Here is a 20,282-nt window from a genome sequence, read left to right on the forward strand (position 1 = left end):
AGAAGCGCGGTTTGGCGCGTCATGTCTCGGAGGACGCATGACTCGAACTTCGCCTCTCCCGAGCCCGTTGGGGAGTTGCAGCAAAGAGACGAGATCGTAATTCGATATCACAAAATTTTAATTAGATTTTAGACAAAATTGCTATGTAGTATAACACTTGAATAAAGAAGGAAAATATGCAATTTGTGCTGAAAGATCTGATAGAATTGTTATGTTTTTGTTGGGGAAATGTAAATAAATAATTTTTTCGCATTTTACAAATGTTGGTACAGAACTTGTTTTTAGAGACAAGAATATGTCTGTTTTGAGTATGTTTTCAACTCCGTCAGTGGCTTGTCAACTCTGTTACTAGTTGCTAAACCCCCTTAAGATTTTTTTTGTGGGGTAAATATTCAGAAAACATATGTTGATCATTGTTCTGCAATATATGCTTAAACTATTAAAGTATTTGCTGTGCTAGACATAAAGGATCATGTTTCCTTTATAAATCCTGTTTTATGTTCTGAATCTAGAAAAACATGCCAAAATGCTGATGAAATTAGCCCTGGAGCATAATACAGCGGCATAAAATTCAACAAAAAGATGTTTGTAGATTTACATTACATATTTGAATAATGTAATGTTAGAATGAAACAATCAGGGCTTTAAACACTTGTTGGACAATACATAGAAAAAGCAATCCAGTTTAGTGCATTATATGGAGGAAAAAAATGTATTAAGAGGTTGTTCTTTTACATGGTGTAATAGCTAATTCTTTGGTCTATATAAATACATATTTCAACTCTTGTTATTCTTAAGAAAATATTTGTGAACAAAAAGTTGGGATTGTACTGAGTTATACCATGCTACTTACTCCTCGTAGACTACTTCAACAGATTTAGTAGGTCTTTCAGAGGTATCTGTATCATAAAGAACAGAACTTCCATTTAAAAAACTACTTGTACACAATCATTTGGTCTTATTTTGTCATTCTTTGATGTAATTTAGCAGTCAGCAGTACACAATAATAAACATTTAATCTGTTACCCTATAGTCATGTAAAACTTGCATGAATTAGATTCACTTTCCAAGTTTGGATAAAACATTTCCATCACAAATGGTTAGAAACACAAAATGATCTAGAAGAAAAAGAAAAGCACACCTATTAAGACGAGGTGCTGGCTAGAGGGGGAAGAATCTTGAAAATAAAAGAGAGCCGCACACACTAGGAGCTCAGATGCTCTGAAGCCATTCTTGTGACTATTGTGACTTTGCCATTGTAATTGTTTGTAAACTTGTGTAGTTAAACTAATCTATGATCGTATGCTATCCATTTGTTGTTTGTATGCTGTTCTTTGTATGACATTTTAATATTTGATTATTAACCAATGATATTAGGCCACTCTTGGCCATGATTACAGACACCTGTGTCTTTTGACACTATATAAACGAGTCATCCCGTAGTGTTTGTGATTATACCCTGATGAAGACAGCTTGTCGAAACGTTGGTATTACATTTTTGCATCTGAGCTCTTAGAGTGTGCGGCTCTCTTTTATTTTCTAGAAACACAAAATGCCAAACTTGAATAAACATTCCGGTACAGAACATTACATCTTTTGGAAGGAAACCCTTGTCGCCCCTTCCTACATTCAGTGTTATCTCAGCAGGAAAAACAACACTAGCAAGTAAGGTTGCCCATCTGCACAGGATTTGGCAAGAGCCCAAATGTGATGGGGTGCATCAGCCTGATATTCCATAAAAATGGTGAACGAGAACGCAGACGCATGCAGGTAAGACGGTTGATGAAGTGTGAAGGGAAATGGCTTCCTACAGCAGAGGATACAGTGGTGGACTCAAGTTATATGCATAGCAAATACAAAAACACTCACTAGCACATCCAGGACTATGAACAGAGCATCTGTTTAGTCCTGATAAATCACTTTTTCTTCCAGACCGGTGACAGACTTTCACCCTATACTCTGGCATACCATCACAATGTCCCTGCCTCTGTCTTTCTCTTAACCTGACCTATTACTAATTACCTTAACTAACATGACTGTACCAACGGAAAGAGGAATAATAGTTCATAAAAACAGCCGTTACTTACAATAGGTCTACAACAAACCAGTGCACGAAACAAGGGGAAATAACTGTTTACCAAAAATCTCTTTACCAAAATACAAAGTTTGCTGAACGACAAAGATGTTGGAATTAGTTGATATAGAGGAAAGATTTTCAAAAACATATAGGCTACAGGATGTTTTAGCTACATCTTGAATGTGCACAGATGGATGCACAGGTTGTTTTCTAGAAAAGTATTTACTGAATAGAATATTTATTTTTAATTTGACTGTTAGATTATTCCTGCTTCTTTGTAACACTAATGGCAATGCGAGCACATATAATTGCTGATTGGTGACTAATATTCCCAATGTAAAGAATTCTGTTTCAAGCACTAATCACACTTTCACATTAAAGCAATGCCATAATTCTGTTTGACATTGATAGAAAAGAACTGTCAAAGAGACATAAACATTTCATTTCTCCATGTAAACATTGTATAACTAATGATAAAGGTCGACGTAATTATAGATACAAATATGTTCCTTTCTCTAAATAAAAACCCATTGATTAATAAACATCCGTAACAAAAATGAAATTGAGGAGCTAAAGAGATAATTAGAACTATTAAAACTCAATTAGCATAAAGGAGTCTCTGGAATGTGCATATTGTTTCTCATACCTCTATATCTACAGGACCATCAATATGGTTTTAATGACTCCTTGAGGAAATAGTCATTATGTTTCTGTACTATCAAAGTCCGCATAATGGAGGTCATTTTCTTGTATTATCTTAAAAAGCAAATGGAGGACTGCTGAAGCATTTTAGTGTGACTCAGACCTGTGGGCTGCAATGCCTATGAAAAGATATACCACTGACCTAATCTGCATATGGTTGACAAGAAACTGAATCTCTCATCTAAATGTAAATTAGGTGTTTTATACCTTTAGTAAACAGCTTACATTGCCATAGTCTGTTTTAATAAACCAATTAGAATTTATTACCAGGGATACTAAAATCTAATAAAATCTCTAGTTTCTAAAATGTATGCAACATGCTGACAGCTGTCCTAAAAAAAAGCAGCAATATTGGCAGCATGAAACTCGCTGAGTGATATCTCTGCATAAATTCAAAAAAATATGTGTGCTTGAATTCCCATGTTTCAGGCAATACATTATGTTTGAGGAGAGTAAAATTGACTTTTACTGGCATGAAAGTCCATTACAAAAAAGCTTGGAGGAGGACGTATGCATGTGATCCATACAATAGCCTCTATGAGGGTACTCTAATTTTCTTCCTGTCAGTGTCGTATCATACAGGCCTGACATATGCATGAATTGGAAATGTGAGACATTCACAGATATCACTGTGACTGGATGGAATATGGATGGTAGTTATTTTACCATGTGATACTGTCTAGATATGGATGTCCTCTAAGGCTGCATTTACACAGACAGCCTAATTCTGATATTTTGCCCAATTATTGGCAAAAGATCTGATCTGATTGGTCAAAACACCAGTTATGGTCAAAATATCAGACTGCCTGTATAAACACAGCCTATAGGGACAATTTAAGCACTACATTAACAATAGATCTTGATCTTGAATCCTCTTAGTAAGTATGACAAACACCAGACATGTTTGAAATAAGCTTACACCGTGGTAATATGAAAGGCGTTCTTCTTCAACGTAAACACATTGACGTTGAATGTGTGTTGCTACTCAAGGTATGCAAGGCCAAATGGATGTATTATGAACAGTCCTCCTTGTTTCTCAATTCCACCAACAAATCAAACCCCAATTATTTACAGAGTGAGGGCTAAGCCCTAAAAAAAAACGGATTGACAGATACACTGTAGACAACATACAGTATGACCACTGATGTGACAAATGACTAATTCAGTCCTGTTGGCTTACAAGTGGTTAAAAACATTTAGCCTAGCTGTGTTGCTTCATTGAAATAGCAACAGGACATTAATATGACATTAGCGCAGTAACATCAATTCCTCTCCGTTTCCAACTTTGGTAATGCATTTACTGGAAATAGATTAATATCAATTCCATAAATCATTCAGGAGAATTTTCAGACCTAGAGACATCTGGGTAATGTCATATGTGTTAGCTGATCTCCGTCTGGGAGCTTAACGCCCATTAATCAATGTCTGAGGGACTCTGAGCATGTCATCTGGGAAAATAGGGAAACGTAGAAATAAAATAAAAAAAGTCTCCTGATTATTTATTCATATCAACCTACTAAAACATATGTTTATCTACCCTCTCCTCTATTCACTCCCCTTGACAGCCCACATGCATAGCTGTTTTTATCCTCATTCATAACTCTGGATCTAGCGTAACACTCCGTTTAAGACATATCCTTTAATCCTCATGGCTCCCGCGATCCTTAGAAGCTCTTTGTTTATCTCTTAACTGACAAACCTCTCACCTGTATGTGGTGCGATGGTGTGACGGACAATAATATATATTATATTGTAGTTATACCGCTCTCGTGTGAATTTAATTTGATTGACAGTCCCATTTGGTTGTTTAAGCTTACCTTAAAAAGGTGTATCTTATAAACCTATAATTGCCTGTTTTTCTCAGTTTGACGTCTGGGAGAAAAACACAGAGAATCATCTCAAGAAGTTTCGAACTCTATCCAAATTACAAACAAAAAAATGTATCAACTTAAAAAGTCTATCCTCTGACAGCTGAACCAAACAGAATAGAAACACAAGTTAAACATCTCATCTTTGCACAGCCAAAAATTGGTTGCCTGTCAAGAATATGAAAACTGTGTATCATCTGTTGAAGACCCTGAACCTAATCTCCCAGCAGAGAATGATATTGTGAATGTTCCACAGGCCCACTGACTCACTGTCACTCCAGCCCAAAGCCGCTCTCTTTGCTGCCCACTTGACCTTGTCACAGGGGAAAGCACTTTATGTTCATTGCGGTGTCATTCATTTGGTTGAAAAGTGCTAAACAAAAGCCATTTACAAAGCATTCTGGAACATATTAACTTGTTTAATTACAGTCTTCAACCAGGAAGATGGACAAGCTAAAAGAGCAGTGTCTCACATAGAGCCTTTGAATTTTTTTGTTACCCTTTTTTATATATGATTAACCATTAAAAGCCACAATCAAAGAGATGATTTAGGCCTAATTGATGTATAGAATAATTCTGCTTGTATTAATAATTGAGAACATAAAGGCAATATTTAATATAATTTCATTGCTTTGATATGATGCAATTCAAATCACAGAAACAAAGAAAAAAATACTTTTGTAACTAAAGTATATGAGATCTGTAAAGGAGGATCAGACAGAGAGGATCGCACTAAAAAACTACCTTTTTGTGTTTGTGTGGGTCTTCTTGTATATTAGTAAACAAGAAAAAATTGTAGCTGAAAATGTAGTACAATAGCCAGAAATATGGTATCTGGTAATGAACAACCTGTTAACCTGCCTTGTATGAGCAAGCATAGCCTACATTATATACATGATTTACTATATCCTAAATGCCACCATCTCTTTGCCATATACTGCCTTTTTTAAATTGAGGGACCGACAATAATGTCTTCGTGGATTTAGCCGGTGTTAACTTGTGGAACAGACACTGGCTGGAATGCATTTTTAACCAATTTAGCATTCAGGATTAGACCCACCTGTTGTATAATAGCTTGATAACACTGGATTGTTTTGTGATCCAAAGTAGATTTACATAGCCTATAACTAATTAAGCTAGGTAAAATACAATTCAAAATTAGCCTAATAAGCGTAAGCCTCGTCTGTGTATATATTTACAAATATTAAGTACAAATGTATCAAATGTCACTGTAGTCAATTCTGACATTAGACCTCATTCAGTTTGTACTTACCACTCTCGAAGCAAGCATCAAAGACAAGGTGGCTTTTCCGTGAAACTCCTGTGTATCCTGTTGGAGTAACCATCAGCTTGTTCACATTGCCCACTAAGGCTTCCTCTCTTCCAGCTTCACTGCCTAGGAAAACCACATATCACTTGTCAAACCACTTCATCTGAACTAAGCTCTATTAAACACCCCGCTATTCTTAAATTATCACATGGGCTAAATATTATATTAAGGCTTATATTAAATTGAATCAGAAGTAGATATGACAAAGTTTCTTCATGCATCGAATGTGGCTAGCTGAGGTTTAAAAAGGGACCATTGGTCCATGCCTGCCTTATGCATAGTAAATATGCATAGTATGCATAGTAAATAAGGCATACTGTTGGCAAAGCCTTAAATGAAGTATCCTTGCAGAAATATATCTACATGAATTAGAACAAAATAAAAACCTCAAAGCAACAAAAAGGTGTGATAAATTATTTTATTTTGGTAACTTCAGACATTTCACTATTGCAAACAAATGGAATGTTACTAGCTTAAACCTCACAACAATAAACAGCTAGGCCTATAGTCAGGTCTTACAAGTGCTTGGCCCTGTTTGTTGACAGGTGCTAAAGCAGGAGGTTAAATAGCCTATGCCATTTGAAGTGAACATACTGTCCTTTAATACATTAATAATAGATAATAATCTCACTTTATAAATCAAGTCGCACTGCTAGTGTTGCATTTAATTACAGTACAGCCTAGGTAGCCATGGATGTTACATATGATGTGGATTCGGATTTAACTCTATGAAGTCAAATATTGTAATTGTAGACTAATTAAAACCCGGACAATGATGTGTACCCACTGCCATGCTATTACCATAGCTAGATACAGAGGGAATAGACATAGGTAGCCACTACTTCCTGCCACTACTTCCTCCTACTGCCAGTTGCTGCAACAGACATCAAGTATTTGCTAACGCTGGTCCTGGACGTCGTTTGTTGAGTACAGCGGAACGACGCCCTGGACCAGAGCTAGCTTGCTAAAGTTAGCTGTTAGCTAAACTCATAGCAAAACAGCATAAACTGAATGGCAAGTAGCTAACCCGTCCAGGCAGAATGTTCACGGCAAACAGTTCAATTTGCTGAACATTTTAATATTGATGACACTAGCTAGTATTATGTATCTCATGTAGCTAAACTAGGAACGTTAACGTTAGTTAGCTAGCTACAGTAACTAGAAGGTTAGCTAGCTGACAAGCTAGCGAGATGTTGATGTTCACAAACGATGATGCGTCGGTCTAGGTGAGTGATGCAGCAGTCCAGACTCATGCACTAACTAAATGTGCAGCTACCTGCTATGCACTCTCATATAGGTACTGTGGAGGTATCTAGATAGCGCTACTGTATTTACACACCGGTGTCGACGTCTCTCACGTTCTCCTCCATCTTCCTTTCCATTTTTGCACAACACACCAGCGCATGACGCTGTGAGTGTTGCCACGGCAACATAGCGTGTGGCTAAGGGAGGAGGAGGTTTGGTTTGACATACAGTAAAAGGTCATTGCTAGAACTAATTCCGTTTTTGTCAAATTAACGTCCAAATGTGATATTTTTTGCATTTCAGCGAACCCTAACCCTTTTCCTAACCTTAACCTATTTCTCCTAACCTGCTACGCTAATTATCCTAACCTGCTACGAAAAGTCAAAACGGACTTTAATTTGACAAAGCTGAATACCTTCTAGCCATGACCGACACCTATTCATCTCTTTGGATTGGTGGATATTTGAATTAGTGGATATTTCGTTATTTGAATAATATTTTGAATATTCGATGAGGGGTGTTGATGTCAACCATCTGTATTCAATGTAGAGTGCGATACTATGCTAGCCTCATGAATATGCATATTGAGGAGTTATTTTGACTGTCACTGAATAATTTAATGAATTACTACTGCAATGGAATTGTGTTCGTTATTCCAATGAAATTGCCATTTCACCCCATTTTGAAACTGAGAGTTTATGACATAGCCTCTCTAGTAATTTAATAGGATCTCTATGGTTTATTCCATTTGTTTGGACAGTGGAAATGGGGGTCCAAGAAATATATATATATATATATATATATATATATATATATATATATATATATATATATATATATATATATATAATATCTGGCAGTGGAAGTAGGCCTATTTCGTAAATCTAAACGAACGATGTATGGTCCTCTCTCCTCTTTTTAGCTAACATAGAGGACATGGTAGGCTTCAGAGCCTAAACATGTAGCATGAAATGCAATATCTCTCACTCACTGTTGGCTGTGATTCTAAATTATCCACTGATTTATTAAAGCATGAGGATTTCTAGACAATTGGAGCATATGTCATCAAGCCAATCAAGCCTGACCCTATTCTCTTTCCATTATTACGGCCACAGCTGATCCCATGGCACTTATCGTAAGAGTAGGGGTGTTAACCCCTGTGTCATGGCTAAATTTCCAACCTGGCCCCAGTCCATAATGGCCACCTAATCATCCCCCTCATTCCTAATTGGCATATATAACTCCTCACCTCTTCACCTGATAGCTGATGTGTGGTGAGCGTTCTGGCACAAAATGGTTGCTGTACATCACACAGGGTGGTGCTACACATGTGTGGTGGAAGAGGTGAGTTTCCCGCTATTATGTAAAGCGCTTTGAGTAACTCAGTTGGTAGAAAAGCACTATATAAATCCAATCTATTATTAGTAGTAGTAGTATTAGCTGCATCAAATGAATGGCCATATGACTCCAGAGCAAGAGACATATAGAATTTCTGTTGTTACTTTTCAGGTTATAAGCTTTGTGTAACAGGAGAAACTGAATAAGGCTGGGAATAGGACAATGATTTTTCTCCCTGTGATCATATTTAATGGCAAGCTACAGGCATCTGAACAGCTAGGATGGCATGATTATTTCTTAATGATAAAGAACTGCTGTGCAATATTTCCTTAAAATTGAAAATGTAATAACTGTCCTTCATGGTATGTCATCCCTTAACTCTAGCCAATTAATGGGCTCCATGGTGCTGGATTTATTTTTGGACTGATGTTCAATGAAATTACTTTGAGACAAGAAACAAAATAATGTATTATATTTTAAACGCTTCTTGTCTGTGTTGTTCCATTTGTAGACCTACATGTTTCGTTGAATGTATTGTGGACGGGCAATTCCATGTGTTTTTGTAACATTTTCAGTGGACATTATTAAAATTCGTGCTTATGCATATACAGTGCCTTCAGAAAGTATTCATACCCCATGACTTACGTTTCGATCACACCGACAGCGTCATTGCATTTTGGTAAACCAGAATTACATTCATATCCAATGAAATGCTACGTTTGCCATGCAGCATTGCGTTGCAGAGGAAGTTGCAGTGCGTTCGGAGTGGTGCACACATTGGATTTATTGAACGTATGCGTCAAACTGTATGCGTAGACTGCTTGACAGAAATGGTATCAGAAGGTGAATGTTGAACTTTTTTTGCACAAATATCTAGACGCTGCTGCGTACTATTTTGCTCTTGGTGTGTTTGAAGCTACACACCAACAGTTACTGCCTGAATTCAAAATTGATTCAATATTTTTTTCTATCACTCATCTGCACAAAATACACCATAATGACAAAGTGAAAACATGTTTAATTTTTTCAAATTGATTGAAAATGTAATACAGAAATATCTCATTTACATAAGTAATCACACCCCTGAGTCAATACATGTTAGAATCACCTTTGGCATAGATTACAGCTGTGAGTCTTTCTGGGTAAGTCTCTAAGAGCTTTGCACACCTGGATTGTACAACATTTGCACATTATTATTTTATTTATTCTTCAAGCTCTGTTAAGTTGGTTGTTGATCATTGCTAGACAGACATTTTAAATTCTTGCATTAGATTTTCAAGAGAATTTCAGTCAAAACTGTAACTAAGCCTCTCAGGAACATTCAGTATCATCTTGGTAAGCAACTCCAGTGTAGATTTGGCCCTGTGTTTTAGGTTATTGTCCTGCTGAAAGATGAAATTGTCTCCCTGCGTCTTTTGGAAAGCAGACTAAACCAGGTTTTTCGCTAGGATTTTGCCTGTGCTTTGCTCTAATCCGCTTAATTATATCCAAACTCCCTAGTCCTTGCCAATGAAAAGCATACCCATAACACCTCCATGCTTGAAAATATGAAGAGTGGTACTCAGTGATGTGTTGTGTTGGATTTTCCCCAACATAACGCTTTGTATTCAGGACATAAGTTAATTTCTTTGCCAAATGTTTTGCAGTTTCACTTTAGTGCCTTATTGCAAACAGGATGCATGTTTTGGAATTTGGGAATTTTATTCTGTACAAGTTTCCTTCTTTTCACTTTGTCATTTAGTTTAGTATTGTGGAATAACTGCAATATTTTCAGTTTTCTCGTATAACACCCATTTTCCTCTGTAACTGTTTTAAAATCACCATTGGCCTCATGGTATAATCTCTAAGCGGTTTCCTTACTCTCCGGCATCTGAGTTAGGATAGACGTGTGTGTCTTTGTAGTGACTGGGTGTATTGATACACTATCCATAGTGTAATTAATGACTTCACCATGATCAAAGGCATACTCAATGTCTGCTTTTTCCCCCATCTACCAATGGGTGCACTTCTTTGCAAGGCACTGAGGAACCTCCCCGGTCTTTGTGGTTGAATCTGTGTTTGAAATTCATTGCTCGACTTAAGGACCTTACAGACAATCATATGTGGGAGGTAGTCATTTTTTAAATATATTTTTTAAGTCTAAAAACATAATTCCACTTTGACTTTATGGGGTATTGTGTGTAGGCCAGTGACACAAAATCAATATTTAATCCATTTTAAACTCAGGTTGTAACACAATACAATGTGGAAAAGGTCAAGGGGGTGTGAATGGCTTGTTTAACTTTGCAATCATTGGTTTTTGCATCATTCTGTTTCCGTGGAATTGCCCAGATCATCAACTTGGATGTGTCTACCTAGGATTAGGTTTGTATATCTCTGGACTCATCTCAGGGGTATCAAAGTTTTAGAGGATGATGATGAAGCCCATGAACTCCTGACAATACATCTGCACATCTGTACTCCATGCAGATCTGTCATCAAGTTTACAGACTGAAAAGATGATTTAATGAACACATCAATCATCGAAATCAAAAGAAAAGTACAGTCCTGTCCATGATCCTCAGATCATCCTTCACAAATTATATTTTCAAACTCTCTTTTCATTGTTACTATTTAAAAATATTTGTATTTATAAGATGACTGAAATTATTTTATTATAAATCCATAATGTTTTCATGGCTACTTTTTTTAGAGATTTCTTCTAGTCTGTCTTTTTAGATGGAACTCTGCATGTGTTTTCATGTGCAGTATTGGAACAAGGAAACCCTTTCTAGTTTGACCATGTAGGCATATAAAGCGCCATCAATGAAAAGGAAGTCATGCAAAATCAAAAGGTAGGACATGTTGGACTGGAATGAACAGGCGGCATGCAGACAGTCACTATGGCGACAGCAATCAAGAGACTCTTGGGACTGAGCAGGTCAGAGAAGAGGGCTTGAGAGGCAGCTGACAGAGAAATCAACCCTCAGACTGGATGATTCAAGTGACAGCTCATCCCAGAGTACAGGCAGCCTGGCTGTCCCCACAGAGACTGTTTTGGGAAGGGTCGTTCCACCTCAAAAAGCACAAGAAAGAGGATTTTGACACCCACCATCTCAGATTGTTCTGAAATTGTTTATGTAGTTAGTAACAGATACGATTAGTTTTCCTGAAACATTGTTTTATTGAAACATAATTTGATCTCTGAGAAATTGAGCTAAATGATTGCACCCTAATTGGCCATTTTAATTTATAGGATTTCAGATAATATTCAATAAATATAGTATCCAACATCCGACTTGCACCAAACTTCTTCCTACCAATGAGTAAGACGGGAGATATAAAAATCCACCCACAGATCCCCCACACCCCATGCCAATCCCACCCCAACAACCAGTATACAGTATCTAATTCTTCTATGTTTGAGAGGTGCCCTACACTAACCGCTATTTTCAGCTCTCGCCATAGGTTTTGGAAGTGATTCAGATCTGGACTCTTCGCTGGCAACTCCAGAATAGTCCAGCTCTTCTTGAGCCATTCCTGGGTGCTTTTGATGTGTTTTTAGGCTTGTTGTTCTGTTGGAAGATCAACAACCTTCAACAGAGACCCCGTTTTTGGACACTTTGTTGAACATTGCACTCCAAAAAAACTTGATAAACTACTGATTTCATGATGACTTGCATACACTCAAGGTCGCCAGTATCAGGGTCAGTAAAGTAACCTAGGGCGAGATCTAAAAACAGCAGTTGGTGGAGGGCACGCCGCAAACATTGAAACATTGGAACAGTTTACTGCTGAATAGTGGGACAATTTTCCAGTAGAATGGTGCAGCAAGCTCATTGATGGCTGCAAGTTGCATTTGTATGCAGTTACAGCATCTTTGGCTGTGCAACCAAGTACTAGCTCCAGGGTGCCAATACTTTTGTCCATGCCACTCGTCTTTATTTTCTCAATTACAATTGTTAACTTAAGTTTACAAAAATAAGTTGTTCTGTATTGTTGAAAATCCAATTACAACACGTGGAGTTATTTTAAAAAATAATATGGAAGTATTTTAGAAAATTGTGCCAATATATTTGCCTGCGTATATTTGCCTGTATTGTGATCAGTGACATTTACAATCAAACCCAACCAAACCCAAACCCAATACCATTACAATTGCAAAACACTATGCAGTCTATGTGTTTGAGACTTTTACCATTACAGACCATTAGAAACCACAATATTGAAACCATTAGAACTACTGTTGCCTAATGGTTTGCTTGTTCTCCAGGAATGGTCTAACAGTAACTAATCAATACCTTTTTTGAAGAGAATAAACCACACACTGTTTCCTGGATGTAAAATAAGGACAAACTGAATTGCTTTCATGGAGGACTGGCTTGAATTGTAAGGCTGACCACATGTTTTGCCAAATCTGTTTTTTTTTATCCAAAGTTGTAAAGGAAATGTTGTGATCTATTTAATAAATACAAGAGACTAGAAAAATGAATAAAATAGTATGTGCTGACCAGCTGTCAAGTGTCTTCACTGATATTATGAACCTATCCCTGACCCGGTCTGTAATGCCAACTTATTTCAAGCAGACCACCATAGTCCCTGTGCCCAAGAACACCAAGGTAACCTGCCTAAATGACTATCAGCCAGTATCACTCACACCTATAGCCATGAAAGTCTTTGAAAGGCTGGCCATGGCTCACATCAACACCATCCTCCCAGACACCCTGGACCCACTTCAATTTGCATACTGCCCCAACAGTTCCACAGACAATGTAATCTCTATTGTACTCCACACTGCCCTTTCCCACTTGGACAAAAAGAACACCTACGTGAGAATGCTGTTCATTGACTACAGATCTCTCTCTTTCATTCTAACAGTGTGAAGGGCTGTGTGTTCTAAACAACTATTGGCTAGTTCTCCTGTCTGTAAAGAAACGGGCGACGTTATCGGTTGAGTCTGCTGCAACGATTGGATTAGAACAAGCCGCTCTCCCTCTGCTCTCAATTCCCCATTTCCTATTTCACTTACTCAGAGTCACTCATCTCAGCGCTAAAATATCTCCTTCTCCAAACATCGTTTATGAATCAGAATCTGTAGCTAGTCATTGTTGTTCATTATAGTTATTTCCCGTCGACTTTGGTTGTTTCTGTGGTTGTTTTGGTCTGTTTACTTGACGTTGTTTAGTCGGCTACTTTGTCAGTCCATATAGTTATTCCATTGTTGACAACGTCTGTCACTATGTGGTGATCACAGCCCATGCTTGCTTGATATTATTATTTATTCTCACCCAGGCATTTTTACCGAATGACAGATCATTAGAAAATGAAATGACAAATGTTGATAGTTTATATTGATTTTACACATGTTGTGGTATAAGTGTCAGGAGTTTTGCTCCTCTCAAAAGTGAAACAATATATGGGGCAAGCGACTTCCAATTACTAATTTCTCTGAATGAAGGAAAATCACCATTACCAGACTCATACATTACATGGTATGGAGAAGCAATACTCCAAACCACAGCTTCATACTGCTTGTCAAACATAGAGAACTAATACTGTATACTGGTTGTTGGGACGGGATTGGCGTGGGACGTGGGCGTTCCGTGGGTGGCTTTTGACCATTTTGTGTTATTTCTAATGTCTTACTCACCGCCAGGAATATGTTTGGTCCAAATTGGATGTTGGGTACTATATTTATTGAGTATTATCTGAATCCTATAACTTAAAATGGTACATTTGGGTGCGATCAATGTGCTTAATTTCTCCAAGATCAATTCATATTTCAACAAAATAATGTTTCAGGAATGCCAATTGTATGTGTTTCTAACTACAGAAACAATTTTAGAGCAATATGAGATGGTGGGTGTCATGGCTTGCTGAAATGACATGGAATGACTCTGAAGCCAGTTGTACATGGTAACATCCTTTTTGAGGTACATGTAAGAATAAGGCCATGATAGAAAAAAACACCTAGTAGTAAAATTTGTAAGTCGCTCTGGATAAGAGCGTCTGCTAAATGACTTAAATGTAAATGTAAATGTAATATTGATAGTGCTGTATGGTCTCACTTGTTCTCTATGTGAATAAGATTTCAGCCTTATTCTCACTCTCTCCCTTCTTTCCCCATCTATCATTTACATATCCATGCACATATGCACATAATCACACGTTCAAATGCACAACATTAACAGCATTAGGGGAGAATTGAAGTAACTCTCGCTCCTCTGCTTGCAATGACTCTCTCCTCTCTGCTGGCTGTGGTCCATACCAGCAGATGGTCCGGTGTCAATAGGCTGCTATTAACTGGCCACAGTCCTCTCCTGGGGCCAGGAGAAAAAGCACATACAGTGCACTGGAGACAAAGACAAGCCATGCTGCTTGTGGAGGTACTGATACTTTTGCCTTTTTACTGTATTTTAAGATGAAGTCACACCAAGCTGATGAACGGTATCATCACACAGTTTATTATATTCAGTAGAAATACTGTACATCTTCAGGAGTCTATAGGAAAGTAACGTGATGTCGACAATAATGTAATAATGATCCGTCGTCTGACCTTGACCTTTGACCAATGATTTGACCTACATCATGTTATGTTCAGGAGGAGTGGTAACACTTTACCACTTTTCATTGTTTCTCCTACACCTGTGTAGTAACACTGGAGTTCCTGTTGTATTAGGGTTGTATAAACATGCTGTTACATAGTAAGTATTGTATCCCAAACCTTGAATTACATACAGTACAAACCTAAAGTATCTTACTCTACAGAGACAGTACTTAAACCAATTTCTTGACTTACTGTATGTGGCTATTTCCCACATGGCATGCTGAAAAAAATACACTGCCGGCTATGTGCCAGGAAATGCCCTTGTCCAGAGCAAGGGATCACAATTTCAAATTTCTCCCCAGAAAAGTGTTTAAAAGTTTAAAAACAGGCAAAATGAATATTTACTGAAAGGGGTCTCGTAGTTTCTTGCAATAGCCGTCTCTGACTTTAAGGAATATTTATCTCAAAACTGTGATTCCTAAAAAAAAAATGTGTCCGAAGTTTTGATTAACTCAGATTTGTCTAAAATCTTAAATGAATCAGAAATGAGCTGGGTCAGTTATACCATCTCCTGACATGTACTGCAGCAAAACAACCTCTGGTCCCTAAAGTATTCTACTTTTGGTAGATTTAAACAAACATTATTGATATCACCATGGTCACAACCATTACCTGTCAACTCCGTCTCCCTTATAGATTAAGATAGAATAGGACTTTTTGTTAAAATATGTTCATTTTAATTAGTTTTTATGGTCTTAAAGCAACTGAGGAAAAACTAAATTGTTACTTTGTATACCACCTGAGTAAAGAAGAAAAATATGCGATTTGTCAACTCCGTAAAACGTAAACTCAGATTTATGTCTAACGTCAACCCTCGTCAAAGTGCTAAAATATCTTATAGAATGGTTATGTTTTTGTTAAGGATTGTCAAATGAACCATTTTCCATATTTTACAAATGTTTGTATTGAACTTTTACTTTTAGAGGCAAACACATGTCTGTCTTGAATACCTATTGTCATCTCCGGAAGTCATTGTTAACCCCCTTAAGATGTTTTTTTAGTAAATATTCTGAAAAAATATGTTCATCACTGTTCTGCAATAATTGCTTAAACTATTGAAATATTTGCTGTGCTAGACATAAAGGATCTTGTTTTATATTCTGTATCTAGAAAAACATGCCAAAATGCTGATGAAATTAGCCCTGGAGAATTATATAGTGGTATAAAACAAAAAGTTTGTAGATTTGTGTTACATATGTAATTAATATAATGTTAGAATTGAACGATCAAGGCCTTTAAACAGTTGTTGGACAGTAAATGTAAAAACGAAATGCCTTTTATGGTGTCTAACGGAGTTTACATAATTCCAGTTAGTTGCATTTTATGATACGTAAAAAAAGAGGCGAGATAGCTGATACGTTGGTCTATAAAAATATATATTTCAAATTTGGTTAATATGAAGAAAAATATGTGGGGGAAAAGTTGGGATTGCCCCGTCTTTCAAGAATCCCTGTAATTGATGATGGTGCTCCATCGTCCTACTACTAAGTGTTCCTATAGAGATGAAGACTGGGCAGAAAAAGAGAAGGAATGAGCCTGATCCCTATGTCTCATGTCTTATACACATAGAGAAAGAGGAAATGGGAAACACAGAGAAAGCAGGGAGAACAGGCAGATGTGGTGGTGTCGCTGTTGTTGTTAGAACAGTCTTCCCACCTTGTGGTAGCACAGTGAACTGTAGCTGCTTGCATGAGTTGGGAGAGAGCGACACAGAGAGAGATGGAATGAGAGTGTGTGAGAGAGAGAGAAAGAAAAGGTGAGAGAGAGATGGGGAGAGAGAGAGAAAGAGAGAGAGATAGAGAAAGAGAGACAGAGAGGGAGTTTAAACCAAGAGCTATGTTTTGGGACAAGCTAATCTGCCAGAGAGCAGTGTGAGGATCGGAGCGCATTGTGTGAGCGAGTGTGCGGGGGACAGATAAGGGAACAAGCCCGCCAGCCCGACTGCTTGTTTTAATGTGCTGACTCTGGGGAGATAAAAAAAAATTGACTCTTCAGTTGTGTGCCGAGACCCTGGGCACAAGCTCCACATCCACCAGAGGTGTACCAAAGCAGGGGGAAAAGGGGACAAAAATCTGACACAAAAGAAATTATAGAGGATTTTTTCTCATTTTTTAATTGATTAATTTTTTCTTTCTTTTTTCCTGGGACTGACTCTCATTTCCAGTAGAAAGAGGGAGAAAATCACTGAAGGGGAACCCTTAGAAAATAAGAAAAGGACAAGAAAAAGCATTGACTACAAGATGTTCGAAATCAGCCGAACACTCAACGCTGCTTTGTTGAGCAATGAGGTAAAGAAAAATTGGCTTCGTTTTTTCTCACCTCCCCAGTGTATGTGCTGCCTACCATTCTGTCTTGTGTATTATTGTGTGTGTGCATTTCTGTGTAAAGTGTAAAGACACAGGGTTGATTAAGGACCAGAGCTTAGCGTATTAGCCAAGCTCGATGGTTGCTAGTAGAAAAAGGATCACAACGCTTCTCACTCATTCTTGCTTGCAGTAACAATTGGAAGGCTAGGCGGCTGGCTGATTTATGTGACAACTGTTTAATTTCCCCTAATTTCCCCAAAGCAAGGTGGCTATCATTGCTAAGCTTGCTTGAGGAATCGCCCATCATGTGTGTGTGTGTGCGTATGTGTGTGAGCGTGTGGTTGGTGCCTGTGTGTCTGCATGTCTGTGTGTGTGTGATTGTGTGTGTGTATAGTGTACTGTGATTGCCCTCTGCCTCCTCTTCCTCTCTCCCCCTCACTCCCGCTGTCCTTTGCCATTCTGTTTCTGTCCTTCCTACTTTCCTGTTTCTGTTCTTCCTTCTTCTCCCTCTCCCGCTCTCTCTATCTGCGTGTGAGCGTGCACTCTGTGAGCAGCATCTCAAGATGATGGTGAGGTACCCCCAGCTCTCGGGACTAGCCACTGCTGACGGCTCCGTCCCTGAGAGGCTCTCGCCGCTATTTCCCAGGGATCTCCCATCCACCCAGATGGGGTCCAGGTCACTTTTGGTAAGAGGATAGACAGAAATATCTCCATCTCTTAAAACACAAACAGGAGAAAAAAAATGATAGAGAGCGAAAGAGAGCAAGAGAGAGAGAGAGAGAGCAGTAAATAATAGATCAGTTTAGGAAGATGACTGTATCCCCAGGAATTGTATTAGCAGCTATTATTAACATGCTTATGTGTGTTCAATTACAACCGCCTACTCTGCCTTAACCCTCTGTCAATCAGTCCGTTATCTTGGGAGTAAGAGCGGCAGAGTGCATGTGAAGTGTGTATGAATTCAGTGTAGCAGGCTCACTGCATGCATAGTTTGCCAATGCCTGCATCTTTATGTGCATTTTGTACGTGTGTGTGTGTGTGTGTGTGCTTATGGCTTATGTGTTGTATGTGCATGGAAATAATGTTACCTCAATATTTATAAACAATGTCTTTTTAAACTACATTTGAATCTGAAACAGAAAGTAAATGAGAATATGGAAAGTCGTATGTAATATGGCGTCAGGTAATAGTTTTTCTTTGGAAAGTGTGGGGTTGGGTACATTTACCATCTTGACACTCGTAACTGGAAGATGTGATGTGCGGCAACTGAGAAATACAGGGCTACTGCAATACACTGAAACCTTGCCCCAATGATGAAATACTGTAAGATATGAATGTTACCATTAATACCTGATGCTCTGTATGGAGAGCATTTAGAAGTATGGATATAGTGTAGTTTATTTGTTTCACTTTTTACATAAGAGATTTGTTTAGACAGGATACTGATCTGATTTCATTATGTAATGCAGATAGTTGTTCTTGATGGCCATTATGTAAAGCAGGCAACTAAGTCAACCTGAAGTTAAACCATTAGGGAAATTATCTTTGAGATAATTTATTCAAGTCTTCCTCCTCATTGTTAGAACTTGAGTCTACAGTATGTGCTGTTTCTAATGAAGAGTGTAGTTCAAGGGGGAGAGAGGCATGAGAAAAACTGCATTAAATTGACATGAAACTGTGGGTGTCTAATCTGTGATGGGCTCTCATTCGGCTTCCCTTCAAACAGGCTCAGCTTCCCACCCTAGAGCTTTCCAGAATATTTCAGAAATTGTTGTAATGCTGACAGCATTGAGGTCTTCTGTTGACTGTACATGATTGCAGAGGAAATGTTTGGTCATCTATAAAGACTTAATGTTCTTATTCACCTGGCAGAACCGTCTTATTCACTCATACAGACTATTCTCGCATAGGCTACACAGTCATGCTCACTAGCTGCCTGTGAAAAATCCTAGTGTTGTACTACAGAGGAAATAGACTTAAATTGCTGATGACAAGTAGCTTGATGCTGTAATTTCTCTCTCACATAATAATAGTACCACACAGTGCCTTAATTTCTGCTGAAATTAAAATTGAATAGTAGATTGTAATAATGGGTAGTGAGAGGTTATGGCAAGTTATTAAATAAACTCTTTCAAGCCTTTTAATTGCAACACATAAAAAAGCATTTAGTGTTTGGGTGAGCTAAAGAACTTGATGTGGATGTTTGTATGCATTTTCATTATATCTGATAATGATTATGCAGACCATTCTAAAGCTATGATTGGAATGCGCACAAACCGGGGAAAATGTTTTATCACCCTGTTTCTATGTGACCCTGAAAACCCACAAATACTATTCTACTTCCTGTTAAAATAAATGTGACTATATTAGTTGTATGTAAGTCAGAATATATGAGGCGTGACTGGGATTGTGATTACCCTGGTTAAAACAGACCATCGTTACAATGATTAATGGCACCTTCATTAAGCACAGCTAGATCATTTGCATACATTAGATACATGTGCTTGAAGAATGTTGAGGCTTTGCTGTTGGAGAGCAAGATTATTTTATACTTTTGGTGGATGTGAGGCGTACTATTATAATACTAGAGACCAAAATGTTGAGTCCTAGATGTCTGAGATGTGTACGGTGTGAGAGCTGCATGATACCACTGTGTGGCTATGGCTGTGCTACAGTATGATATTATCACAACAGTAGGATTGACCAAATTGAAATGATGATCTATCTTAAATCAAAAGCCATAATAAATAAATACATATTTTACTGGTATGATACTGAACACCTTCAAGTATATTTAAAGGGAATCCAGTATAGCAAAGTGTTGAAGCAA

General features: G+C 37.8%; 2 protein-coding genes across 8 annotated transcripts in view; one reads left to right on the forward strand and one right to left on the reverse strand.

The window, feature by feature from the left end:
• Positions 1–7,396, reverse strand: part of LOC124037766 (cytosolic carboxypeptidase 6-like) — a 489,347-nt gene extending 481,951 nt beyond the window's left edge. Inside the window, exons 1-2 of the mRNA XM_046352789.1 lie at positions 7,317–7,396; positions 5,921–6,043 (exon numbers count right to left, since the gene is read on the reverse strand). Of these exons, the coding sequence (XP_046208745.1) occupies positions 5,921–6,043; positions 7,317–7,359 (166 nt within the window). The 5' untranslated portion in view covers positions 7,360–7,396. The remainder of the gene's footprint in view (positions 1–5,920; positions 6,044–7,316) is intronic.
• Positions 7,397–16,900: 9,504 nt separating this feature from the next.
• Positions 16,901–20,282, forward strand: part of LOC124037768 (ELAV-like protein 4) — an 82,415-nt gene continuing 79,033 nt past the window's right edge. For 5 of the 7 annotated variants that reach the window (XM_046352790.1, XM_046352793.1, XM_046352791.1 and 2 more), the window contains exons 1-2: positions 16,901–17,434; positions 18,007–18,138. In XM_046352790.1, coding sequence (XP_046208746.1) covers positions 17,387–17,434; positions 18,007–18,138 — 180 coding nt within the window. In that variant the 5' untranslated portion in view covers positions 16,901–17,386. The remainder of the gene's footprint in view (positions 17,435–18,006; positions 18,139–20,282) is intronic. The other 2 variants (XM_046352796.1, XM_046352798.1) reach the window with 1 other exon arrangement.

The sequence above is a fragment of the Oncorhynchus gorbuscha genome, linkage group LG06, assembly GCF_021184085.1.
Source record: "Oncorhynchus gorbuscha isolate QuinsamMale2020 ecotype Even-year linkage group LG06, OgorEven_v1.0, whole genome shotgun sequence".
Classification (NCBI taxonomy): Eukaryota; Metazoa; Chordata; class Actinopteri; order Salmoniformes; family Salmonidae; genus Oncorhynchus; species Oncorhynchus gorbuscha.